The sequence below is a fragment of the Salvelinus alpinus genome, chromosome 26 (assembly GCF_045679555.1).
Source record: "Salvelinus alpinus chromosome 26, SLU_Salpinus.1, whole genome shotgun sequence".
Lineage (NCBI taxonomy): Eukaryota > Metazoa > Chordata > Actinopteri > Salmoniformes > Salmonidae > Salvelinus > Salvelinus alpinus.
The window spans coordinates 14,245,334-14,267,554 of NC_092111.1; the positions used below are offsets into that span (position 1 = coordinate 14,245,334).

General features: G+C 42.2%; 1 protein-coding gene and 1 long non-coding RNA gene across 3 annotated transcripts; both read right to left on the bottom strand.

Annotated features, from left to right (window-relative positions):
* Nucleotides 1–776: 776 nt before the first annotated feature.
* Nucleotides 777–2,923, bottom strand: LOC139554792 (ras-related and estrogen-regulated growth inhibitor-like protein). Its single transcript, XM_071367940.1, has 4 exons — nt 2,743–2,923; nt 2,480–2,533; nt 2,286–2,362; nt 777–2,113 (listed from the first exon to the last, which is right to left on the bottom strand). The coding sequence occupies exons 1-4, from the start codon at nt 2,855–2,857 to the stop codon at nt 1,697–1,699; spliced, it is 663 nt and encodes a 220-aa protein (XP_071224041.1). The 5' UTR covers nt 2,858–2,923; the 3' UTR covers nt 777–1,696.
* Nucleotides 2,924–3,468: 545 nt separating this feature from the next.
* Nucleotides 3,469–8,285, bottom strand: LOC139554791 (uncharacterized). 2 transcript variants are annotated; one of them, XR_011670893.1, is made up of 3 exons: nt 6,577–8,285; nt 5,766–6,457; nt 3,469–4,338 (listed from the first exon to the last, which is right to left on the bottom strand). It is a non-coding gene; the product is annotated as an uncharacterized lncRNA (long non-coding RNA). The 2 variants fall into 2 exon arrangements; XR_011670892.1 differs by lacking the exons at nt 5,766–6,457; nt 6,577–8,285 and adding exons at nt 4,611–4,751; nt 5,082–5,752.
* Between the last annotated feature and the right edge of the window lie 13,936 nt (nt 8,286–22,221).

Genomic DNA, 22,221 nt, shown 5'->3' on the forward strand with positions numbered 1-22,221 from the left:
ACACAAACACCTGATTCTACTATCAACTGCTCATCAGTACCTTTTGTACATAGCCTTCCTGCTGGATGTGCGTCACTCTACTCACAGCATTATCAAAGCCCCCCACATAGCCTCCCTACCCCTTAAACCAAACTGTCCCTTGAGATGTGGTTTCTGCTGGGGTTAGACATGCGATGCCCTGGTGTTGTGAATAGAGAACTCCCATGTTTGGCCACAGCAGTCAGCTTCCCACATTTAGATCCTGTCTGGTCCCACAAGGTCAAATGTAGAGTGAACCTGTGAGTAAGTAAGGGGGTAATGAAGTGGCACGAGCTCCCCTTTTTTGATGTGATCGAGGATGCTTGTTCGTTCCCGTTTCATTTGGTCAGAGAAGTCAAATGCAGCGGATGAAATGGCTTTGAAGGCAGAGCTGATGTGCCAGGGATTCCGGGTGACTGACCTTGGTTAGAAGGTCAACGTTGATGGGGGCTGACTGCCGTCCCCATAGTGAGTCTATGGGATTAGGTTTGGTAAGCTCAGTTCTGCGATCTCAGCGCTACATTGACAGAATGAGAGATTTAAGAGAGCACTGAAGGATTTCTCTCTCCGAATAACCTTAGAAACCTTCATTGAGATTTGTCAGTAATTTGTTAAGTATCCTGAGAGAGGAGTGAGATGTGACTTGGTTAATCTTTACCTCTAGTTGAATTGTGAGAAGAAGTTCCCCTCTTACAGCACATTAAAGATCTCCAGCATGGCTTGACAAATAGTGCTTGAAAAAAATATAAAGACTTCACTTAAGCATTCATTTCACATTTTATTATGAAATTGTAGGACCAAGTTCTGTAGTATGTACACTTTGTACAGTTAAAGTAATGACTTGTATAACAAACATGACTTCAGTTTCATTAATTCATGAAAAGTTACAAAAAAAGTGAAAGAATCAGTAGGCTATTGAAATAGACATGTTTGTCCACTGCATTAACACCCCTACGAAAAAGTCAAGTAGGCCTCGGCATTCTTCAAAGACGTGAAATGTACAGCACTCTCAGACAAATAGAGGGTATTGACATTAATGAACAGAGAATGGTCCCCCACTGGCTGACCTTTCAAAAACACCTTAAAAAGGTGTGATTGATGTAGGTGCCATGGATGGAAACGCAGCAAAGCTACTGGAGTCTGTATACTAACTAAGGGAGCAAAGGTAATGATCACGCCATTATAATGCTACACATTCACTTCTCTGTCTTACATAGATTGTCAACAGTCCAACGATAAGACCAAGCAGACCCGTAGAACGTTCTGCCTGCTGATACAGATTTGTGAAGAGAAATAAGTTGTCTATTGCACATAGGTTTTCCACAATACTTCTTCCAGGAATTTAAACAAGAACCCTTCTGCTTTACAGTTAGCAATTGAATGGCATGTCTAACACGTTGGCAATTTAAGGGCATTTTTCTGCTACTTCAGGCCACCTGACCTCAGACACAAGAGTACTTAATCCTGTCAGTTTGATAGGATTTGATTGTCAATCATCTCATTTGAGTAACAATCCAACCAGCTTGAGTTCAGTTAGGCCTAAAATCATAGAGCTGTGCATGGACCTATTCCAATATGGAAACATAACCATCCACTTTATGCACGGACAAGTCCTGGGCTGTTGAGATGCAGAACTACAGTAACATCTCAATGTCTCTGGTATTAAGCTATATTGGAACTACTCAGTCCTCTTCCTTCCGAAAACGGCGGACATGCTTCTCACAATACCCTTGATCCCAGCTGCCCCCTTCTTCAGCGCCCTCGCCTCTCGGATAAGGTCTAGCAGTTCGTGAAATACCAGCTGTACCTCGTGGTATGTCTCCGCTACAGAGATCTCAAAGAAGCCACAGTCTGTGGAAAGAGCGAGGAGGCGTCCTTCCTCGCTGGAGACGGTGCGGCGATGCTGGAGGTCACGTTTATTGCCCACGATAATAACGGGATGGGCTCCGGGGAATTTGCTTTTGGCTTGCTGGATGCGCTGCACCTGTTGCCGCACCACGTTGAAGCTGGCACGGTCACATATGCTATAAACCAGGATGAAACCGTCCGCCCACTGGAGTTGTCTGTCACTGATGTGTCCCTCGACCTCACCATTCTAAAACACATGAAGAAAAAATACATGTGTTTAGTCAACCCTTTAACCTCCTTGTTGAATAGAAATACTCCAGTATGCCCTGCCTGTTTGAGAATCCATTAATCAAAGTCTGTCGTTACCATTATAAAGTTATTATCATGTAGCCTAAATTATTTAGAATGTTTTCCCTCACCTGGGGGCAAAGCGAGTCCCAGATATTGAAGCTGATCTCCCGTCCTTCTATTCGGTCAGTGTGACTGTAGATGGATTCTGTAAATGCAAAACAAATCCGAACCATTTATATATTTGGTTTGATATACTGTAAACTATTGATTTGATTGAAATTATATAATTATCAATGGATCAAGTCAAAAGACCAGCACTTACCAATATCGCCGTATTCTCCGATGAACCTTCTAGTGAGAAACCGCACCGTGAGAGCTGAGGACACAAAATTGCGTAATTAATGAGACATGTTGAACAGTAAAATGTATTACAACAGGAAATCCATTTCACATTGCATTTGGCCGTCATAACTCCTGTCTACTTTCAACGATCACAGTAAAGTCCCTCTTCACCGTGCACAAAGATTGTCAACGTCATGAATGAAAGTGCAATTCAATTTTAAGGATTCATTCAACTATGCTCACCAGATTTACCGACGCTTTCCGCTCCAAGTAGTAAGACATTAGCCTCCACCTTTTGCTGACTTCCTTCCATCGTTTTGCTGTAGTGGCGAGTTGGCTGATTTACTTGGACAACCATTTGTTAAAAGGGCGCAGCGGTTTCCGTGTCTCTGATCAATGTGTAAGATGCACAAAGTGAACTCTCTAGGATTGTGCTGCCTGGCAATTTATAAGGGGTAGGCGGGCCCTGTTCGCTGATGGACAAAAAGTATGGGCCAATGAGGACTGTGCGCTTGTCTACGGCCAATGCGCTTCGTCTAGAACTCCGTGCCAGAATAGCATACATTCCTAACCTTCAAAATGTATCGATTTTATCTTCACCATTGTTGTTGGAGTTTAGTTATTAAATGGACACAAATTCATAAGAAACCATAATCTTGGGATTAACAGAACAATCTATACCAAAAAGACAAATAAAAAAAACTGCGTGTAGATGCTAAAATAACCTGCAATTAATAGTTATCCCACCCTGTAGTCATAAGAGCAAAGACAAGGATGTATAGAGCTATTTGAACCTATATGATGGGAGAACCAACATTTTGCATTGCATACACTGATGACCAATGCCACCTGCTGGTGGTAATATTATGGACGTTTCTACTTTACCATGGTCCTGTTTGAATAGAGCCCAGTAAGATTTTCACAGAGTTATGACATTTACCAAACTTGACCAAGACAAAATCATAGAGATAAGATGCACATAAGTATTTATTGTAAATAGACAAAAGGTTAATTAAATCCCAAAAGTCAAACCATGTGCAACATTGTTTTCATCCCCAGTGTAAAAATCAGGTTTGTAAAAAACTAGTTGGCACCCTTGCACTTCAAATAATTCCCTATTTCTTTGAAAAATTGAGAACTTTGTCTCCAGACCTTGAATTTTCAACATTCTAGAACCCATTGTATGGAGACCGAGCAGTTGCCACATCCATAACCTATGGCGAGAGCTGACAACAGCATTTGGTGGAGGGCACCCCTCAAACATGAAAGAATTAGAGCAGTTTGCTTCTGAAGGCTGAGTAAAATCGCCAGTAATAAGATGCAGCCAAGAAGCATTTGTCTGCAGTTCTTGGCTAAAGGCTATGCAACCAAGTACTTGCCAATCATTTTGTACATGCCAAATTGTAAACTTAAATTTACCAAAATAAAATTGGTTCTATAATGTTAAAAATACAGTAAGGTGTGGAGTTATTTTAGAAGAAATATTGAATTATTAAGAAAAGTGCAAGCGTGCCAATATTTGGCTGCAACTATGTACAAATATGTTCACCAAGGAATTCAAAGGCCAAATTAAATACACAAATACAGGCTTCTGCTGCCATTCTCCATCTTTCATTGAGTCCTGTGTAAAAGGAGTGTGCCTGCGCGCTCCTCCTCTAGAGGCCTCGGATTCTCCTCATGGACACTTTCTCCTTGTCCCCCTCTTGTTCTGCACTCCTCTCCGCCCTCCGCTTCCCCGTGGTGGGGGTTGACGAGCAGCGAAGGGTGCAGGATCCCCACAAACGTTTTGACCAGCTCTCTCCCGAAACATGCCTCAAGTCGGTCCACTGACTTGGAATACTGAGAAGAGAAAAGGGCGATGAAAGGTCAAGAGCAACAGAGATCCAGATCACTACATTGATGACTAAAGAGAGCAATATAATACTGCTTTCCAACTTTCAGAGCTCTGACAAATTGTTTCACAATTTACCAGGAAGGTAGGAGTTAGGGGATTTTGGCAAAGCGCCATCATTTGGAAATGAGGGCCTACATATGCAACTGTAGCCGTTATATTTCTCTATAGGCAAATCCGGGTGCCGAGTCATGGACACATCCATTGTGAGTCTCCTCACCTTCACGCTCTTCAACAGTGTGTGGAGAAGTCAGACATCGGACACAAATTCTGACTGGGTGCGGTAATGGGGGGGGGGGGGGGGGGGGGGGGGGGCAGTTTCCGCAGCAACAGTCCCCGTATCATGACGATGTTAAGAGAGCTAAGGAGAGGGAGTCAATAAATTATTTCTCTAAAGTCAAGGCAAGACAACTGACTAACATCAAACTGCAATTGTTTACAGTATATCTGACACACACAATTGAAAAGTCATACTTCATTAAAGGGACCAGTCATTTGCCAGCAACCTACTTGGCAATAAACATTGCAGTGAAGACCGTCACTAACATATTCTTTATTAACATTAAATTCATATCAATATTCAAAGTCTTGTGATTGTGTGACATTTTAATAGCCAAAACAATGGCAATACTAAAAGAGGGATGCTAAGGATGTGTATACATAAATGCGGTAAGTTGCACTTGTCGATTACCTTTCCTGGTCTGCAGAGGACAATGCTGTACTTTGTACAGGACAAGCAGTAGGCGCTCACATCTCTGTAGGGTCGACACCAAAGGGTAAGCGATGGTTCACACACACACCAGTGTTTCCCCAACTCCAGTCTTCAAGTACCCCAAACAGCATACATTTTTGTTGTAGCCCTGGACAAGCACACCTGATTCAACTTGTCAACTAATCATCAAGCCCTGAATGAGTTGAATCAGGTGAGTTTGTCCTGGGGCAACAACCCAAATGTGTGCTGTTGGGGCAACTGGAGTTAGAAACACTGCTGTAGACTACACTGGACAAACAAACACCTTGGAGTGGGCAAACTAACAGAAACAATGGCGATTTAACGGCCAGACAAAAAAAAAAAAAGTGGGTTGGATGAGTGATAAAATAACCAATCAAGATCCGGTCACATCAGAAATACATGGTTTACATTTTGATTCTACCCGTGTCTTTTTCAATTAAAAAATGATTCCCTGGATCTAAAAACAGACCATCTCCACTAAAATAGTATCAGGGTCAATAAGTACTAGATGCGGACACAGCAAACAATACCAGACATGTTCATAGAACTGGGCATGCACAGCCGTATGTACCCAGATGCGTATATTCCAGGTGAAAGGTAGCAGACGTGCCCAGACATGCTCTGCAAAGTAAAAAGGCTCACCATTTGGTCAGGAGGGCTCATACACAGTTCCTTGTCTGTCCCACTGTAGTCCTGCAGCAACGCCAGATCAGAGGTCCCGGCACCGCAGACACTGCCAGCACTCACAGCGAGAGCAGCATCACACACACCAAGCCAATACAGAGAGAGACCAATCTCAATGCTTTATTTGTGCCCACAGTGAAACATCTTTCCACACAGGGGCCCATATTTTCAGAGGTCCATATACAATACAGATTGAAATAAGACATCAATTATTGAAGTAATAGATACGTAATTTTCCTGAGAATCACACTTAACGGTTCATGGTGGGTGGAGACATTAGAAGAGCATCAGTATGGGAGCCTACAGTACAAATGTTTCTGCTTTATGCAGACAGATAATGTAGGCGCACTTTGCAGAGGGTTCAGATAACGCAACAAGTCTGTTCATGAACAGAAATTGCCCATTAACTTAATTCAGGGCTGAAAAAAAGGAAATACTCTATGTTCATTCAGAATGCAATTAACTTGGTTAACTAAAACAAGCTTACGTGGATAAGGCATAGATGGGCGGAATGTGACACTTCCTGTGGAAGCTCCGTCCACACGTGACACACAGGGGTGAGCTTCCTCCTGGCCAGGAGGGGGTCGTAGCTTGAGGGGGTGCGCCTCAGACCGTCTGGGCTCAACAGAGGAGCAAGGAGACTCTGGCTGCTGGAGGATGTATAAACCAGTGTGAGCAGGAAAATCTGACATTAACACAATCAAACCAATAACACATGCAGTCGGTGAAACCAAATAGTTGGCCTTACCGGCACGTCCGTCTGGCTCACCTGAACGTCAGTTTCCTGCCCTTTGACACCTGGGAGACGGCGGAAGCGGGTTGGCGGGGCACCAATAGGGGTACCAAGAATGGGTATCCGAAGCAAAGAAACCTGCAGAAAACTACAGAGACGTTACACCCCATGATGGTGCACACAATATGACGAACGTGTGCATGTACAAACTCAATATTATGCTACGCACCACCACACTGAAGTCATGCACACAGAATGATTTGTGCTGTTTTTTCTGGTTGACAAATGTTACAATAAAGGATATAACGTTTTTGTAACCTGCTATTAAGCCCAACAGACACCTGGCACCCAGTCTCTTCAATACCGTCAGCAGCACAGACATAAAAAATCATCCATATTGTCATCACCGTCCTGTATGACAGCAAGAGAGATAGGCTACATTTACTATTGCGTGGGGGAGAGAGACTCATCCTTAGTGCTCAGATTTTTTTTATTTTTAAATTGGCCATTAAAATGCTTCAAATGAAACTAGAAACACAGGACACCATTAGAGTATAGACTACACCAAGAAGAGTTTATATTAAAATACATATATACACAATATTTCAAATTTTGTTCAGTATGAAGGTCAAGAGACTGCAGAAAGGCTGTACAGTTATGATTCTGGGCATTAACATGGTAGATTTGGACTAAAAGCAAAACACTTAACGTAAACTCACCCCATTCCGTACAAATGTGCGCAACCGCAACATTCGAGGCAACGAGGCTACAAAGAAAACTAATGGAACTGTAGTGACTGTTGACTTCAAAATCGGGGGTGTGAACTAGGTTTCTATTCAAGCGCTGATCGATATGGTAATGGCTCTATAGTATTGGAGAAAAGTAAAAAAAACAGACCCTCCGTTACATCGTGACGTGTCATCCTGTAACGTACAGCACGCATAAAGCAACTATTTCTGTCTAACAATCTCTCCACCAGGTGTAGCACTTCTCTCATCGTTTAAAAACAAGAAATGGACAGTGATGGGGGTAAGGGGGGATACCTAGTCATTTTTTGCATCATCACTGTAAGCAATCATGACTCTCAACGCCGCTGTTTACTTCTGAAGATCACTTTAGCACCGCCCTAAAAACCCAATACATACCTATTTGAAATGACACATATAAACTATTTATAGTGTTTTAGTTACATTTTAGAGGCGATAAGGTGATAAGTTGGACAGATCGAGTGGGAAAAAAGCAGTTTTCCCACACATCTCCTCTTCTTCTCACTACCACGCATTAGTTTCGCTTCCCCACCCGCCATTTTTAAAAAGACCTGACAGAGCCCATTGCCTTCTTGAATTATGCAGAAACGGGCAGCTTGGAGGTCATGTCATTAATTTTGTTGGAAAGGGGAGAAATTGTGCTTTACAATGGTATTGACATTACAGATGAGCTGGAAGTATTACGTTTTTGGGGCGCTAAAATAAGGTCAATTGTACAGACCAAGGCGATGTACAAAAGTGAGTGTGTTTACGTTACCTCTATAGGAGAGCAGACTTCATTGCTAGGTGAAGGGTGAGGTCAATGTCATCTTTGAGTGCAGTTGGGGACACTGACCTAAGGCTGTGGCGTCACAATTTCGTCAGCCGGTGATTGTCAAGCAAATAACTGTCGGGCTCATGGTAATTGACCATTCATTAACATAAACAGCCTACAAACCACTGATGTAGACCTTTGGAACATCTACATTTTAAAAAGGATAATAAATCCATGTAATATAACCTTCACAATAAATACATTTATTTTAGACAGGTCTAAAGAAACGTGATATGAAGAAAATGTAGTCTATTTCAGAAGAACAGAATAACATACTCTGAGTTGTCCTTATGTTAGGTCCTGACATGGCTATGCCAAATGGCTGTGGGCTACACTAGTTCCACTTAGCAGACAAGATTTGCTAAGAATTCCGTGGCATTATTTTATAGTATGAAGAATACAATTGAACAAAGCTGAATAAAATAGAAAGGATGTTTTCTCCAAACGATTTGAGGGAGTCCGCACATGCCTTTTGCAGCCAGTGGCTGTTGTGCCCTTCTCCCATCACGATTGGGTCTTTCTCACAGGCTACAAGTGAAGACAGACACATTGGAGACTATTGAAGATATTGGAAGAACAGTCCGCATTTAATTTGTCAGCCAACAAGATGAGTAGACCTAAAGAACAGCAAAAGCACTAGCCGATGTCAATCTACTATCCCCCATTGTACAAAAGTCGACCTTTTCTATTCAATAAATAAATATTCCAAACACAGTCTGGGACAGCTGTGGGATGAAAGAGAGCCCAAATGAATACAACCACGAGCATCAAAACCTTTTTTACACAATGTGGCTGACGCAACAGATCAGAACATTTAGCTTAAAATGTTGATAAACTATTAGGCTATTTCTTCATATTATAAAATGCAGCAATGCGCACATGGCAGTAGACTATAAGCACGAATGTTCCATTAGCAGGAAAACACCATAATCAAAAATGATTGCAATTGCGATCATGCATGTAATACTTTTATTATAAAAGATGCATTTTTATGGTAAGAATGATCTTCAGCAACAAATTTGAAACTCACACGCTGCTTATGTATACCAGTTAGGTTCTAAACCCCTTGTAAAGAGGATTAATGTGCTTAATTTTAAGAAGATATTTGGCCACTTTAGTTGTGATACAAACCTTATCAAAACATATAGGCCTATGGGCTAGGCTACATGAGCTGTGCGACTATGAGTCGAAAAAGTCGTGAAAAAAAAGTCTATCTTATGCAGGGCATCATTCACAAGTGATATATAATTCACAAGTGATAGGCTAATATTGTCACCCATCAGACTACTCTTGATTTAATCTTGTCTTTACAAACACTATATAATGTGTGTAGAATTTTGATTTAGAATGGACCATTATCATGCACCTGTATCGAAACAGGGGCAGCGGGAAAAAAATACATGTCACCTATGCCGTGGTTGATTTTCATGCCAGCCAGGTAGGCTATACTCCTGTTGTAAATATAAGCAATGTGCTTAATATTAGGAAAGTTGAGAAATAAATATACTAGGCCTAGCCTATAGAAAGCTGATGGGATCCTCCTCTTTTTATTAGCGGCCATCACAGTTGTTTTCGCGCACAACATGAAGTGTTTGAATAGATTTTCGAATACATTTGCATTGACATCAGAGTGATTAAAGGGACAATAGTGCTGAGTACCAGGCAGTTAGCAAGTTTGGAGAAGCAGAGCTTGGAGAAGCCTAATTATCATGACTAAACGGTCACGTGGAATTTGACTGCCTTTGTGACTCGTGACCGCTGGTGTGGCGGTAATACGGTCACAGCAACAGCCCTACACTGACCAAATTGACAGTGTTATTGGTGGGTACCACATCGGTTTCATTGGTGGTTGACATGTCGGTCTGAACAATATCTGAAGTCAGTTGGGGCTGGGTCCCTCTGTACAGTCGCAGTCTGCATAATGTCGGTAAGGACAGTTCCACTGTGCACTGGTTCCACAGTTTCAGTCAGGACAGGGTCTGTCAGCACAGTTTCAGTCTGGTTAAAGTTCGACAGGTCAATTTCGTTCTGCACAGTTTCAATGAAGGTTGCAGTCTGCACAATTTCAGTCTCAGCAATGTCTCAGCCTGCACGGTTTCAGTCTGGTTATCAGTCTGAAGAAAGTTGGTTTGCACAAAATCCCTTTGTACAGTTTGTTGCATGAACCATTTCTGTGTGGACAAGGTCAGTCTGGACAGTTTCAGGAGGTAGAGTGTCAGGCATGATCACTCTGATGGACTCTATTAGCCCTGTAAGTGATAAGCTGTCTGTGGTTGGCGGTTCTTCCTTGATTGTGATCCCAGATACTTGTGTACTTACGTTGACAAAGTCAGTCTGGTCAGTTTCAGTCTGCACATAGTTAATCTGAACAGGAACAGTTTGGGCAGGGTCAAGCATGTCTGCACTCAGACTCCATTGGTCCTGTAACTGTCCGTAACATTTGTTCCTCCTTGATTCCTATTACTTGAGCAGGAACAATTTACATCTGGGCTGTTCGGCCTGGTTGGTCTCATTCTGGACAAAGTCTGGCTGGGCAGTTTTATTCTGGACAATGTCTGTCTCTGTGGTTTCTTCAACAGCAAAGACTGTCAGACTAGGGTTGGCCAGGATGAGGTCAATGTCTGTCTGGGCAATTTCCATTTGCAGTCTGCCTGGACAGGAGAACAGAGGCAGAATCATCCTTTTTGAACAATCCTGATTGAGCAGTGCCATCCTGGGTGGGCTGTTTTGTGTCCTGAACCGTTGAAATATTCTTCTTTACCTGTTGAATAATTCTGATTGGACCAATGGACTGAGGAGCTTCCTGTTGAGAGGGTGTGATAGTGCCTTATTAATACGAATGTAAGACTGTATCAAAGGCGTGTTCGTACTTAACAATTCATAAATAAATGCTTTCAAAATGTTTCCAATTACATTTCAAAATGCAGTTGTGATTAATTACACAGTTGATCTACAATTGTTATACTTCAGATAATGCAACACTACAGTAAGTAGTCCTTGCGAAGATTCCCTAATTGTGATTTAGCAAAACTTTCAACTTAACATTATTTTCTCAACTACACAATACTAAACTGAGGATACTACAAAATAGTACAATCGGCAAATAAAATTAGATTTGGGGGACCAACGGACAGAAGATGGATTTGATAGGAAGGAAAGATGGGAGGCAAAAGAGAACACAGATGAACTACTATGGGATAGAGGAACGACTAGGAGAAACTATAGATAAGAGGGAAATAAACAGTAAAGACCTTTTTCACAACTAACCACTGGGCTCTTTGGAGAGGTGAGGTCTGGCATACCTGGTGGGCAGGGTCCTCCTGGGACAGAACCAGCTAGCACTTGGTTTTGACCTCCTCCAACAGGGGTCAAGATGTTGAAAAAGGGCATGTCATTATGGCTGAAGACCAGGCTTTCAATGTCAAGGCTGCTGTTACGCACGCCTCTTGGGAGGAGGGAAGGCAACACCCTGCTATACTCAACTCCCCGTAGAGTGAAAGAGGTATGTGACTGTAGGTGCGGGTAAGGATGACTGAGACAGAGAATTTTACAATTAACAGGTAATTTATTCCTTCACACGGTAAATTTGGGAAAAAGGGTCTGGATGGAACCAAATCAAAGAAAGTTAAAAGTTAAAGAGCTCCCTCTTCTACCTTACTAACACCACCTGGCGCACTAACCAAAATACAGGGGATGGTCCGCCCAGGTCTTACCTAGTGTGCATAGACAAAGTACATACTACGGGTATATGTATGCCCGCAGGCCTCTTGCCTAAGCACTCCCAAGGTGCTTTCCCCTTCCCCCCGGGAAGAAAAACAGAATAATACTAATTTAACGTGAACAACTTCAATAATCAAAACACAGTCCTTGTGACAAAAACATACCTCAGCAGGACCAGCTACAAAATACTTTACGAAAACTGTCTGAGCAACAACCAACACATGACATACCAATAAGCTCTCTCTCTGAGCAAAGGAACACGGGCTTATATACAGCTGGAGAAGGAGTCTGTAATTGCAGACAGCTGTATCCCCTGACGAGAGGGCGGGGTCAGCTCCAATCTGCAATGGGGCCGACCAATCAGCTGCTTGGGGGAATCCAGAAAGCCATTTCCTGAAACACATACAAACCCGCAACAACACAGAAACTGGGGAACGTAACAGCTGCCCACAATGCCAGTGGAACCAGAAACTGGGGCGCTGTTGGACAAAATTAAGTATGGAGGGAGTGTTCACAGTGCCAGAAAAAAAAAAGGAAAATAAAGTGCCATTAGCTGGTGACATGATGGGAGTTTCCCGTAACAGGGAGTGTGAAGGGAGCTAAAACCACCCGATTGGCCGTCTTGGCACTCCAGCCAACAACCTGATTTGATTGATGGCAGCCTGAAGCCTTAGTAGCTTTTTGTATGTACATTGGAGCCATCGCATTCTGATTGGTGATGGTGGGCGCAGCTTCTCTTTCCATGACAACTGTAGCAGCCACGTCCACAGCCTGCTTTTCAGCACCTACAGGGGGAACCCTCTCACAGGGGGATTCCGCTGGTACCTTCAAGGTCCGCAAACGACTTCGGACCCACATTTTCATCCGCCGCTTTCCTTTTGACATGAAAGGGCCAGGAAACATGATCCACCATCAGGTCAGACTGAGGAGCCACCCTGATAGGGGACAGGGGTGTCCTGGGCAACCCCTGATAATGACAAGCAGTCATTGTTTCCCGTGTTCACAGCACTTTGATAAGATCGCTGGGGACCTGTTGCGTTCACAGCAGACGTAGAGGACAAGGACAGAGGGCTGTGAGAGCAGGAAGAGGATAGTGCCTGTAAAGTAGGGTGACCAGACGTCCCCGTTTTTGGTGGCCTGTCCCCGGCTGGAGCTGTCCCCGGAAATGTCCCAGTTTTTAACTGTGCGTTAAAAACAGACTGCAAAGTTAAAATAATATTTTACGTGGCAAGAAAGACCGGGCAGCAGAGCCTACCGGTTAACTTCTCAATCACGTTGTGTTTGTTTTGTCCAGCAGAGGGGGCTGCTCGCTATAGCAGCTTCATTATTGTAATATTCATGTGTGAACATACTGAATTATAATTGGATGCATTTTACCGCCATATCATACTGTGCTATGATTGGTTAAGACCACCCAAATGGTTAGGTCATGGTCAGTTTTGATCCTGGTTGGCGATACGTGAACATGCCAGTTATAGCTAGTTAATAAAGAGCTACGTTAAGAAATATCCTGTAGTACTGCATTTTATTATTTTGTACAAAGCGTGCAAAACAAGACAATTATCTCTTCTACTGACTACTTGCTCGCGCTAGTTTTAGAGAAAACTGCTGTGGAAAACTCGGCCAGAAGCTAGCAAGTGTCAAGTTAATCCACAACATCACCACAAACGTCTTTTCAAGACAGGTAAATTACAATTGTTTGAGATACTAGCTAATGATGTTATAATGTCACAATTTATTATATAGATAGATGATCTGCTTTATAAGGTTTTAAATAGGTTATGCTAGCTAACATTAGCTAGGTCGACTAAGTTAACATTATCTAGCTAGGTTAACTAGCTACTTTCATGGTAGCTAGGTTAAAACACTTTCACATGTAAACATGCAGTGGACGGGCTATTTTGAAAATATGATTATACTAAATTAATGCATCATATTTATTTGTAGATTACAATTTTAATGGTTTGGCATTATAAGTAGTGTGAAAATATATTTAAAAATTTTCATGGATAACATTAGCATAATGTTTTCTGTTAGAGTGGAGAGGAAGGAGACTGGATAGGAAGAAGAGTGAGAGAGGAGGAAAGAAATACAGATATGGTTACAGAGCCTGACAATTTATTATTCCAAACAATGTTTTTGAGATAAAATACAAAAATGAGGCAAGCAACTTTTGTTAACCAAAGTATTTTTATCTAATAGTGTATTATTTATTATTAAAGATTGGTGAGGAAGGAGAAGGAAAATTAAGGGAGTAAAAAGAGTGAAGCGAGGAGAGTGTGGAAGAGTGAGGTGGAAAGGTAAAGAGAAGGAAAGGAAGAAAGAGCAGGAAGACGAGTGAAGAAAAGAGGAGGAGAAAGATTGGAAGAGAAGAAAAAGTTAAGAGAGTAAGAAGAGTGACACAAAGAGAGTGAAGAAGAGCAGACAGGAGGTACAATGGCTCTTTCCAAGAAACGGAATTGCCATTTTAATGACAACATGATGAGAGAATTTCCATTTATACGCTCAGGTCAAGACGATAGAATGGTTAACTGCACCATTTGTAATTCCTCTTTTTCAATTGGCAGCGGGGGAAGAACGGCAGTGGTAGAACATCAACAGACGAAAAAGCATAAAGCCTGTCTGATTGGCCGTGTTGGTATGCCCTCTGTCACCACATTCTTCAAGAAGGTAGAGCCGTCCCGAGAAGAATATGGTTTAGCTGTGCAGGAGGGTGTCTTTGCATACCACACTATGCGACACAATCATAGTTACAGATCTATGGACTGCACAGCACAACTCACACAGAAGCTTTATGAGCCAAAGTTTACATGTGCTAGGACAAAATGTGAAGCCATAGTGAGTAACGTGTTAGCACCATGGGCAACTACTTTGGTAGCACAGGACCTAGACCAGGTTGAATGTGTCCCTGTCCATTGATGCATCCAATCATGGACATGTAAAGCTACTGCCAATACTAGTCAGAAATTGTAAGATATGATGGCAGCACATCTGTGGAAACAAACCTGCTTGATTTTGTTGAATTGAAAGGAGAAACAGCAGAGGAAATTGCAGCTGAGGTCCTGGTGGTCATCTAAAAATGTAACCTGGAAAACAAAGTCGTGGCATTCTCTGCCGACAACACAAATACCAAAGTTAAAAATGCTCTGCAGCGGGAGGTGATTGGCTTAGGTTGTCCTGCCCACATCATTCATAACACGGCCAGAACAGCTTTGGATATGATTCCCCTTGATGTTGAGTACCTGCTCACAAAGATATTTGGATATTTTCACCGTCAGAGTAGAAAGACTGAAGAGCTTTTGTGATTTTGTTGGCCAGGAGTACCATAACATTTTAGGACACAGCAATGTTCGCTGGCTGTCCATGCTCCCTGCTCTAGAAAGAGTGCTGAAAATGTATGTGCCATTGAAATCCTTTTTTCTTTCTGAAGACAAATGCCCTGTTGTCCTGTGAACAATGTTCGAAGATCCACTGACTGAACTTTGGCTGGCCTTTGTCCATGGAAACTTGACCGTATTCAGTGACACGATCAAGATGCTTGAAGGCCAGGACCGCTGTGCTGTGGAGTCCGCTGCTATTCTGAGAAACATTGAGGCAAAATTGACTGCAAGACGTGATGACAACTTCATTCCAGTTTTGGTCTGAGGACTTCTGAGAGAGCTAGAGGAAAATGGAGCCATGTCTAAAGAGAGCTTTCTCAAAAGATCCCAATCATTCTTCACTACGGCTGTGAACTACTTGCAAGCATGGGGAAAGCACACAGATAATCTAAAATATTTACATTGTCTCCTTTTAAAAAGGCAACCTCAGCGTGAAGAGATCCAGAAGGCAGCAGGCACACTGCAGGAAAATGCCCCAATGTGACCATCAATGAGGATGCATTGTGTGACGAGGTTACTGTCCTGCAAGAGTTCCTAAAGGGGGGATCGCTTGAAGAATGGAAAACATCTGAGACACCGCTTAGTCAGAGATGGAGCACGGTGGTTACCCACTTCAAAGAGAACGACATCCCACACACTAACCTGGCTAGATTAGCATCTGTTGTCATGTGCTTACCTGGAAGTAATGCACCAGTCGAGAGAGTGTTCTCCCAAATGAATGATCTATGGACAGCAGCAAGGAATATGTTCACTGTTCCTACCATCAAGGCCATGCTTATTGTGAAGATAAACTTCAACCTCCCCTGCCAGGAGTTCATGGAGAACCTGGCCAAAGACAGAGCAATCCTGAAGAAGATACATTCTTCTGAGAAATATACAGATTAGGTTGGTATAGTATATTATGTAGTTACCAATCTCATCATCGTCTTATTTATTATGTTGTTAACTATTCACATATACTATTGTCTCTGTTTTTCATGTTCTCTTCTGCTCTTATTCTACCCAGACTACCAGGACCAGGAATGGCTGTTCAGATCGGACAGTTCTGTCTTGTCTGTAGTGTTTCTGTAATATAGTTGTGTTCTCTATCACAGTGTGCCTGTTAGACTAAATACATGGAACCGGAATTGTCCCCCTTTTTTATTTCATAGATAATAACATTGGATATTTTAATGATATATTGACCGTTGAACTGCAAATGTCCCCGGTTTTAATTTCAGAAATCTGGTCACTTTACTGTAAAGAGTCTGCTAGGGTCAGGGGAAAAGTGGTACAACGACAGTTTCTCTGGTTCATAGGGATAGGGAAGGGAAAGCGAGCGCATTAGTGTTGGTTGCCATCGGAAGAAGGGAGCATTTCCCTTTGATGTACTGGAGGATCCCTGGGATGAAGGTGACAATGTTGTGGATGCTGTGCTGTTTCTCTGCTGTTCCAGAGAACATTTGGGAAGATTGATTTGAATGGGACTAACCCGAGGTTCTCAGGTTTAGCCGTGCAAACGGGACCTCCTTAGTCAATTTCCCCTGTACGCAAACAGAATGACAATTAAAAGTACAACTACCATCATCTTCAACCATTTTACTCCATTGAGCTATAACATTAAAATGCAATTGTGTTGGTTGTCCGTAGCTTATGCCCGCCCAATGCTAACTAGCATTTGCGCAACGACTAGAAGCACCATTGCCAAAATCCTGAAGTATCCCTTTAATAGCCAGGTATCGGCACACATTTAAACAAATAATCGCCTGTTTCAAATAAACGCTGGGTCTAAATGAATTGTTTACGAGGTTACCATGGACACAGCGCTGACATTCCCATAGTAACTTTATTCGGTCAACGTTGCTAGCCATGGCGCCACGAAGCGGTATATGATAGGCAATCTAGTCTTTGCAAGTCTGATCTGCGATGGATGTTATTATAATGTTTATACTGGTCAGAATAAACAGTGTGGTAGTCTATTCAACATTTTATTTGGCGCAAAAGCTTTGTGCATTAAGGAAATGGACGCCTGGCTCAAATAGAAGCCTGGCTCAAATAGAAGCCTGTCTCAAATAAGCACCGGTTGCATTCAGCGATTGAAGCAAATAAAACGCTTGTCACGTTCCTGACCTGTTTTCCTTTGTTTTGTATTTGTTTTAGTTGGTCAGGGCGTGAGTTGGGTGGGTTGGTCTAGGTTTGATTTTCTATGTTGGGATTTTGTGTTCGGCCTGGTATGATTCTCAATCAGAGACAGCTGTCAATCGTTGTCCCTGATTGAGAATCATACTTAGGCAGCCTGGGTTTCACCTGTGTTTTGTGGGTGTTTGTTCCTGTGTCAGTGTTTGGGCCACACAGGACTGTTTCAGGTTAGTCACGTTTGTTGGTTGTTGTATTTTGTAGTGTTTGTTGTTTTCCCATTAAAATATGAATACTTACCAATCCGCATCTTGGTCCGATCCATGCTCCTCCTCGTCTGAGGAGGAGAACGACTACGACAGCCGTTACAACGCTGGGCTATACCTTTTAGTTTTACATGAATAGATCAGGGCAGTAGTATGTATTATCTCTAATGTTACCCGAGTATGTCTTTAGTGTAATTCTATACATTACCTTTGATCTTAGAGTACACGTATTATGTACCTGTCTTCTGCAAGAGAGCAGGAAGGTGTGGTCTTCACTGTTCAGGGCTCTCTCTGTGAAGGCCAGGACATACTCCTGCCGCTCTCCCAGTTTCCTAAGATGGGCATGTCTCTTTGTGACACACTCACTCTCCTTCCAACAGTTATCCTAGGCAAAAAACGAGTCCATGACCAATCATTCAAATGCAGTGATAGAGGTATTTTAACAGCTGGCTGGATACTGTGGATTAAAAAAAATTGGTAGGACTGGGTTGACTCAGGGAATTAAGTTGACTCGTAAGTTTCATGAGGAGTAACCTTATCGGAGACCTGAAGATACCTAGGCTATACCTCACAGCAGGTTAAACATCATCTTCAGTCCATCAGACTAATTGTGTTGTACTTGTTTGCTTCAGCAGTGAGAAAGTGTGAACAATACACAAATTGGTACAACATTGCATTACTGGTAGAGGATGTGGGTGGGGCTGTTATCTACAAACTTAAGCTCATTGGCTCTGAAGTGTATAAGTATCACCTACTTCTGAATTGTCAACAGATAAAAATAGTTAGAACATTTCTCATTTAGCTGCCATTTCCATTACACATGTTGCAATGTTTTTGGGGGGAGACATTGCTTTTGTTGAATAAAACTGCCTCAATGGAAACCTGCCTACTGACAAGACACATGAGGAATAGATGTCTAACAGAGTGAGACCCCAAAGAGCAATTAGCAAAGCAAATTGGCCATCACATAGGATTATTGACATTCTGATTTACATCACATTTACATTTTAGTCATGCAGGGGGTGTTCTGTGGAATTATTTAAAATAGTCTTTGAAGAGGTATATTTTTGATGTTTTCAGAAGATAGGCAAGGACTCTGCTGTCCTAGCTTCAGGGGGAAGCTGGTTCCACCATTGGGGTGTGAGGACAGAAAATAGCTTTGACTGCCCTACTGTATTGGTGGGAGGGCCAAGAGACCAGATTCTGACAATCTGTGAGTGTGAAATTTTACCTGCATTTCCTTGGAAAGCTGCATGGCTCTCTTCACCAGGACACTCCAGATGCCCTTGAGGATATCCTTGACCTCCGCTCTAACACTCTCCTGCTGATCCTTCAAGTCGGACAGCCTGGGAGCAAAGGACACAAGGCTAGCTAAGACATTCATTCTTTGTTCTTTCATGAGAATAAATGACCACAAATGAACGATCAACAGTGTCTGACCCAGTGAGAGACTTGGACACTGTCTTGGACACAGCAGACTCCTGAACAAGGTGTGCCGTCATCCTTTTCACAGCAACATAATTTTTCATTCACGCACACCCAGACACAAACATGTTAACAACTGACCGTCCATCCAGGCCCTGTTGCACGGTCACTCTCTCTGTCCTCGAAGTCTCCATTAGATACTGTAACCATTTCCTCTGCTCTGGCAAAGCTTCCTGGGCTAACTGGTACCTAGAGAAAATAAACAAAACAATTTGAGAGAACAAGACTATAAGAGTGGGATCTTTAAAAAAAATATCCTGAAGGAAGCAGAGGAAAGAGTTAAATATACTTAAGTTAAAAAAAAGTGTTTTGGCATAGGAAGTAATGTAAGGCATGAGGGAACTAATGCCACCTTCGGGGTTGCCAGCAAAGAGGTGCTTGAGGGAAATCTTACTTGTGTTCCCTGTGGAAGGTTAGCTGACAATCAAATCGTATGCCACATGCGCCGTAGACCTTACCGTGAAATGCGTACTTACAAGCCCTTTACCAACAATGCAGTTCAAGAAATAGAGCTAAGAATATATTTACTAAATAAACTCAAGTAAAACAAAGTAACGAAGCTATATACAGGGGGTACAGGTTAGTCGAGGTAATCACGGCAAGTCCGCTGATCACAAGTCACACAGAAAAGTTTCATCTGCTCTCTCTTATGGATGGGACACAATGCTGTCCTGCTGAAACCTGGACATAGAACATTTCATGCCATCACTGACAGCTAAACAAATATCCAACAGGTGCGGGTGTTAGCACTGCTTTGAATAAGGTGTTCCTTTGAATGCATTAAAAAAAATTATTGATCAGTGCTACAGGTTTGTGGTCAGTCTGGTGTGACAATGACAGGTTGTGGTACCTGGAGGTAATTGGGGTATGACATTATGGTCGCGTGTTAAGTTCACCATCTTGTGGGCCGCCACATGCTGCACACCAGCCAGACTCATCACAACCCCCACACTGCGAGAGAGAAAGGGGCATCACATCAGCGTTCATTACATTCAAAGCCAACAGGTATGTATACATTGAGTGATTAATATCACAATTTTATTCACAGTCATTCACAGCAGCATCCATCCACTACCTATCAGAGGTTTTGAATCATTGGGGAAGCTAGAGGAAAGGATTGTCAATGATTTCTGAAGTGTACCGCCTTTTTCCAGGAGAAAAATTGAAGTGACATTAATTCACAGGAGGGACAGGAATGCTCGTATGCCATCACTTTGTCATGTCTTGATCAGACTTCAAACTGTACTTGTGGTAAACGTGTTATTTGCCCATGTGTGACATAGTCCAATAATTAAAGTATGTGAATCAGACTGGTCAGAGACTCTTCAGCCTAGTTATAACAGTACTAAATATAACCTAATCACTGAAATTAAACGTTTTACAGTGCCGTCATTCAATATGGCTTATCGGTCTTGAAATCACTCAAGGGAACACACAGAGTGTAGGTAGGCATGGTAGATTTGTCAGGCTTCAATTCCGTGCAACACAAACCACAACCACTGTCAAAGGGGCCACAGAGGGCACGCGGTTACAGGCGAGGTTGTCCTCGTCAGTTCTCAGAGATACTGTTTCACCAAACGGTAAAAAAAACGTTCTACCTTCGTAACCATGAAACAAAAAGGCGAGAAGAAAAGTCAGTAATGAAGAGTAAAATGCATACAATGACACGAAGCATTAACCTGGAGTCACATTGGAAGCAAGGCCCTCAAATTAATTTCCAAGCGACCGTTAGCTAATGACAGAACCACTTAAAGTCTAGCCATTCGGCTTTAACCTACATTAAAGCAATTGCTAAAATTGGCCAGAGATTACTTACCTCAGACTCCACGAGAGCAGACAAAAAGTTGTCTTGTCTGTGGTGTTCTCACGACTGTCTATTACCGAATCTCGATTGAAGAGACAATCTGCAGTTCAAACAATAACAAAGCAGGGTCCCCGCCACTGTTTTGGTAAACAGCTGAGGAATTGGAATAGACAAATGTAACCACTCGAATTCATAGAGCTATGTATGCAAGGACTGACCATCCATGATATATTTTTACATTTGTAACAATTTTGAGGCTATACAGGGTTTACAATTACACATTGTTTACACACAAAGGAGTAAAACAAGCATAAACTTTGGGTTGATGGGTTGGACAGTTGAGCTAAGATCATGAGGCATTTCTAAGTTATAATCTTTAAGAATCAATGGCTATATATCATGAAATTAAAAGTCAAATGTATGTAGCAATCAAACGGCCCCTTTAAAGACAGAGGAACAATTATGAGGGGGTTGTGTGGAAAGCCACCAAGTAGGCTTCCTCAATAGCCACCTTTCTTTGGGGCTAGTCAAGTGTATCCTACCCATAGATAATGATAAAGGCCTCTAGGGGCCAAAAGGCTGTATAAGGATGGGCAGCACCATTGAGTGCTTCTACCATTTTAATGTAGTCAACTGGGTATTAATGTAAATTAAAATAAACAAGCAAATGGTGCAATCTGGTTTGCCTAATAATAAGGAATTTTAAAATGATTTATACTTTTACTTTTGATAAAGTATATTTGAGCAATTCAAATGTACTTTTGATACTTATATTTAAAACCAAATACTTTGACTTTTACTCAAGTAGTATTTTACTGGGTGATTTTCACTTGAGTCATTTTCTATCAAGGTATGACAATCGGGTACTTTTTCCCCCACTGCTTATCGTGTTACCTATATAATGCTAACTTCAATTTGTTTGCATCACTTTACGTATTTATTTTGGGATCCACCCCTATAAACGGAATTTGCGAGTGGAGGAGAGTAATTTCATACAAGCACATTTTCCTTGACTTTCCCCTCTCTTCGCCGCCTCTCCTCGATTACCTTTTTCAAAAAGAGGCGACAGGACGGAGGAATTGAAAATTGCGAAAAAGACCTAGATTTCAAAAGTCTAACGCAAAGGATTCAGGTAGGATACACACTATCCTCGATGAGATTTGGCTATTGAGGAGGGGACACTTCCGTTCACTTACAGGCAAATTGACATCTCCTCGACCACTTATCGGTTTCTGGGTCAGAGGATGGAGGACAGAGGGTGGAGAACTGACTTTTTCAAAATGAGAAAAGGCCTAGACCTTTTCGAAGTTAAAACAGACTGCCCACAATG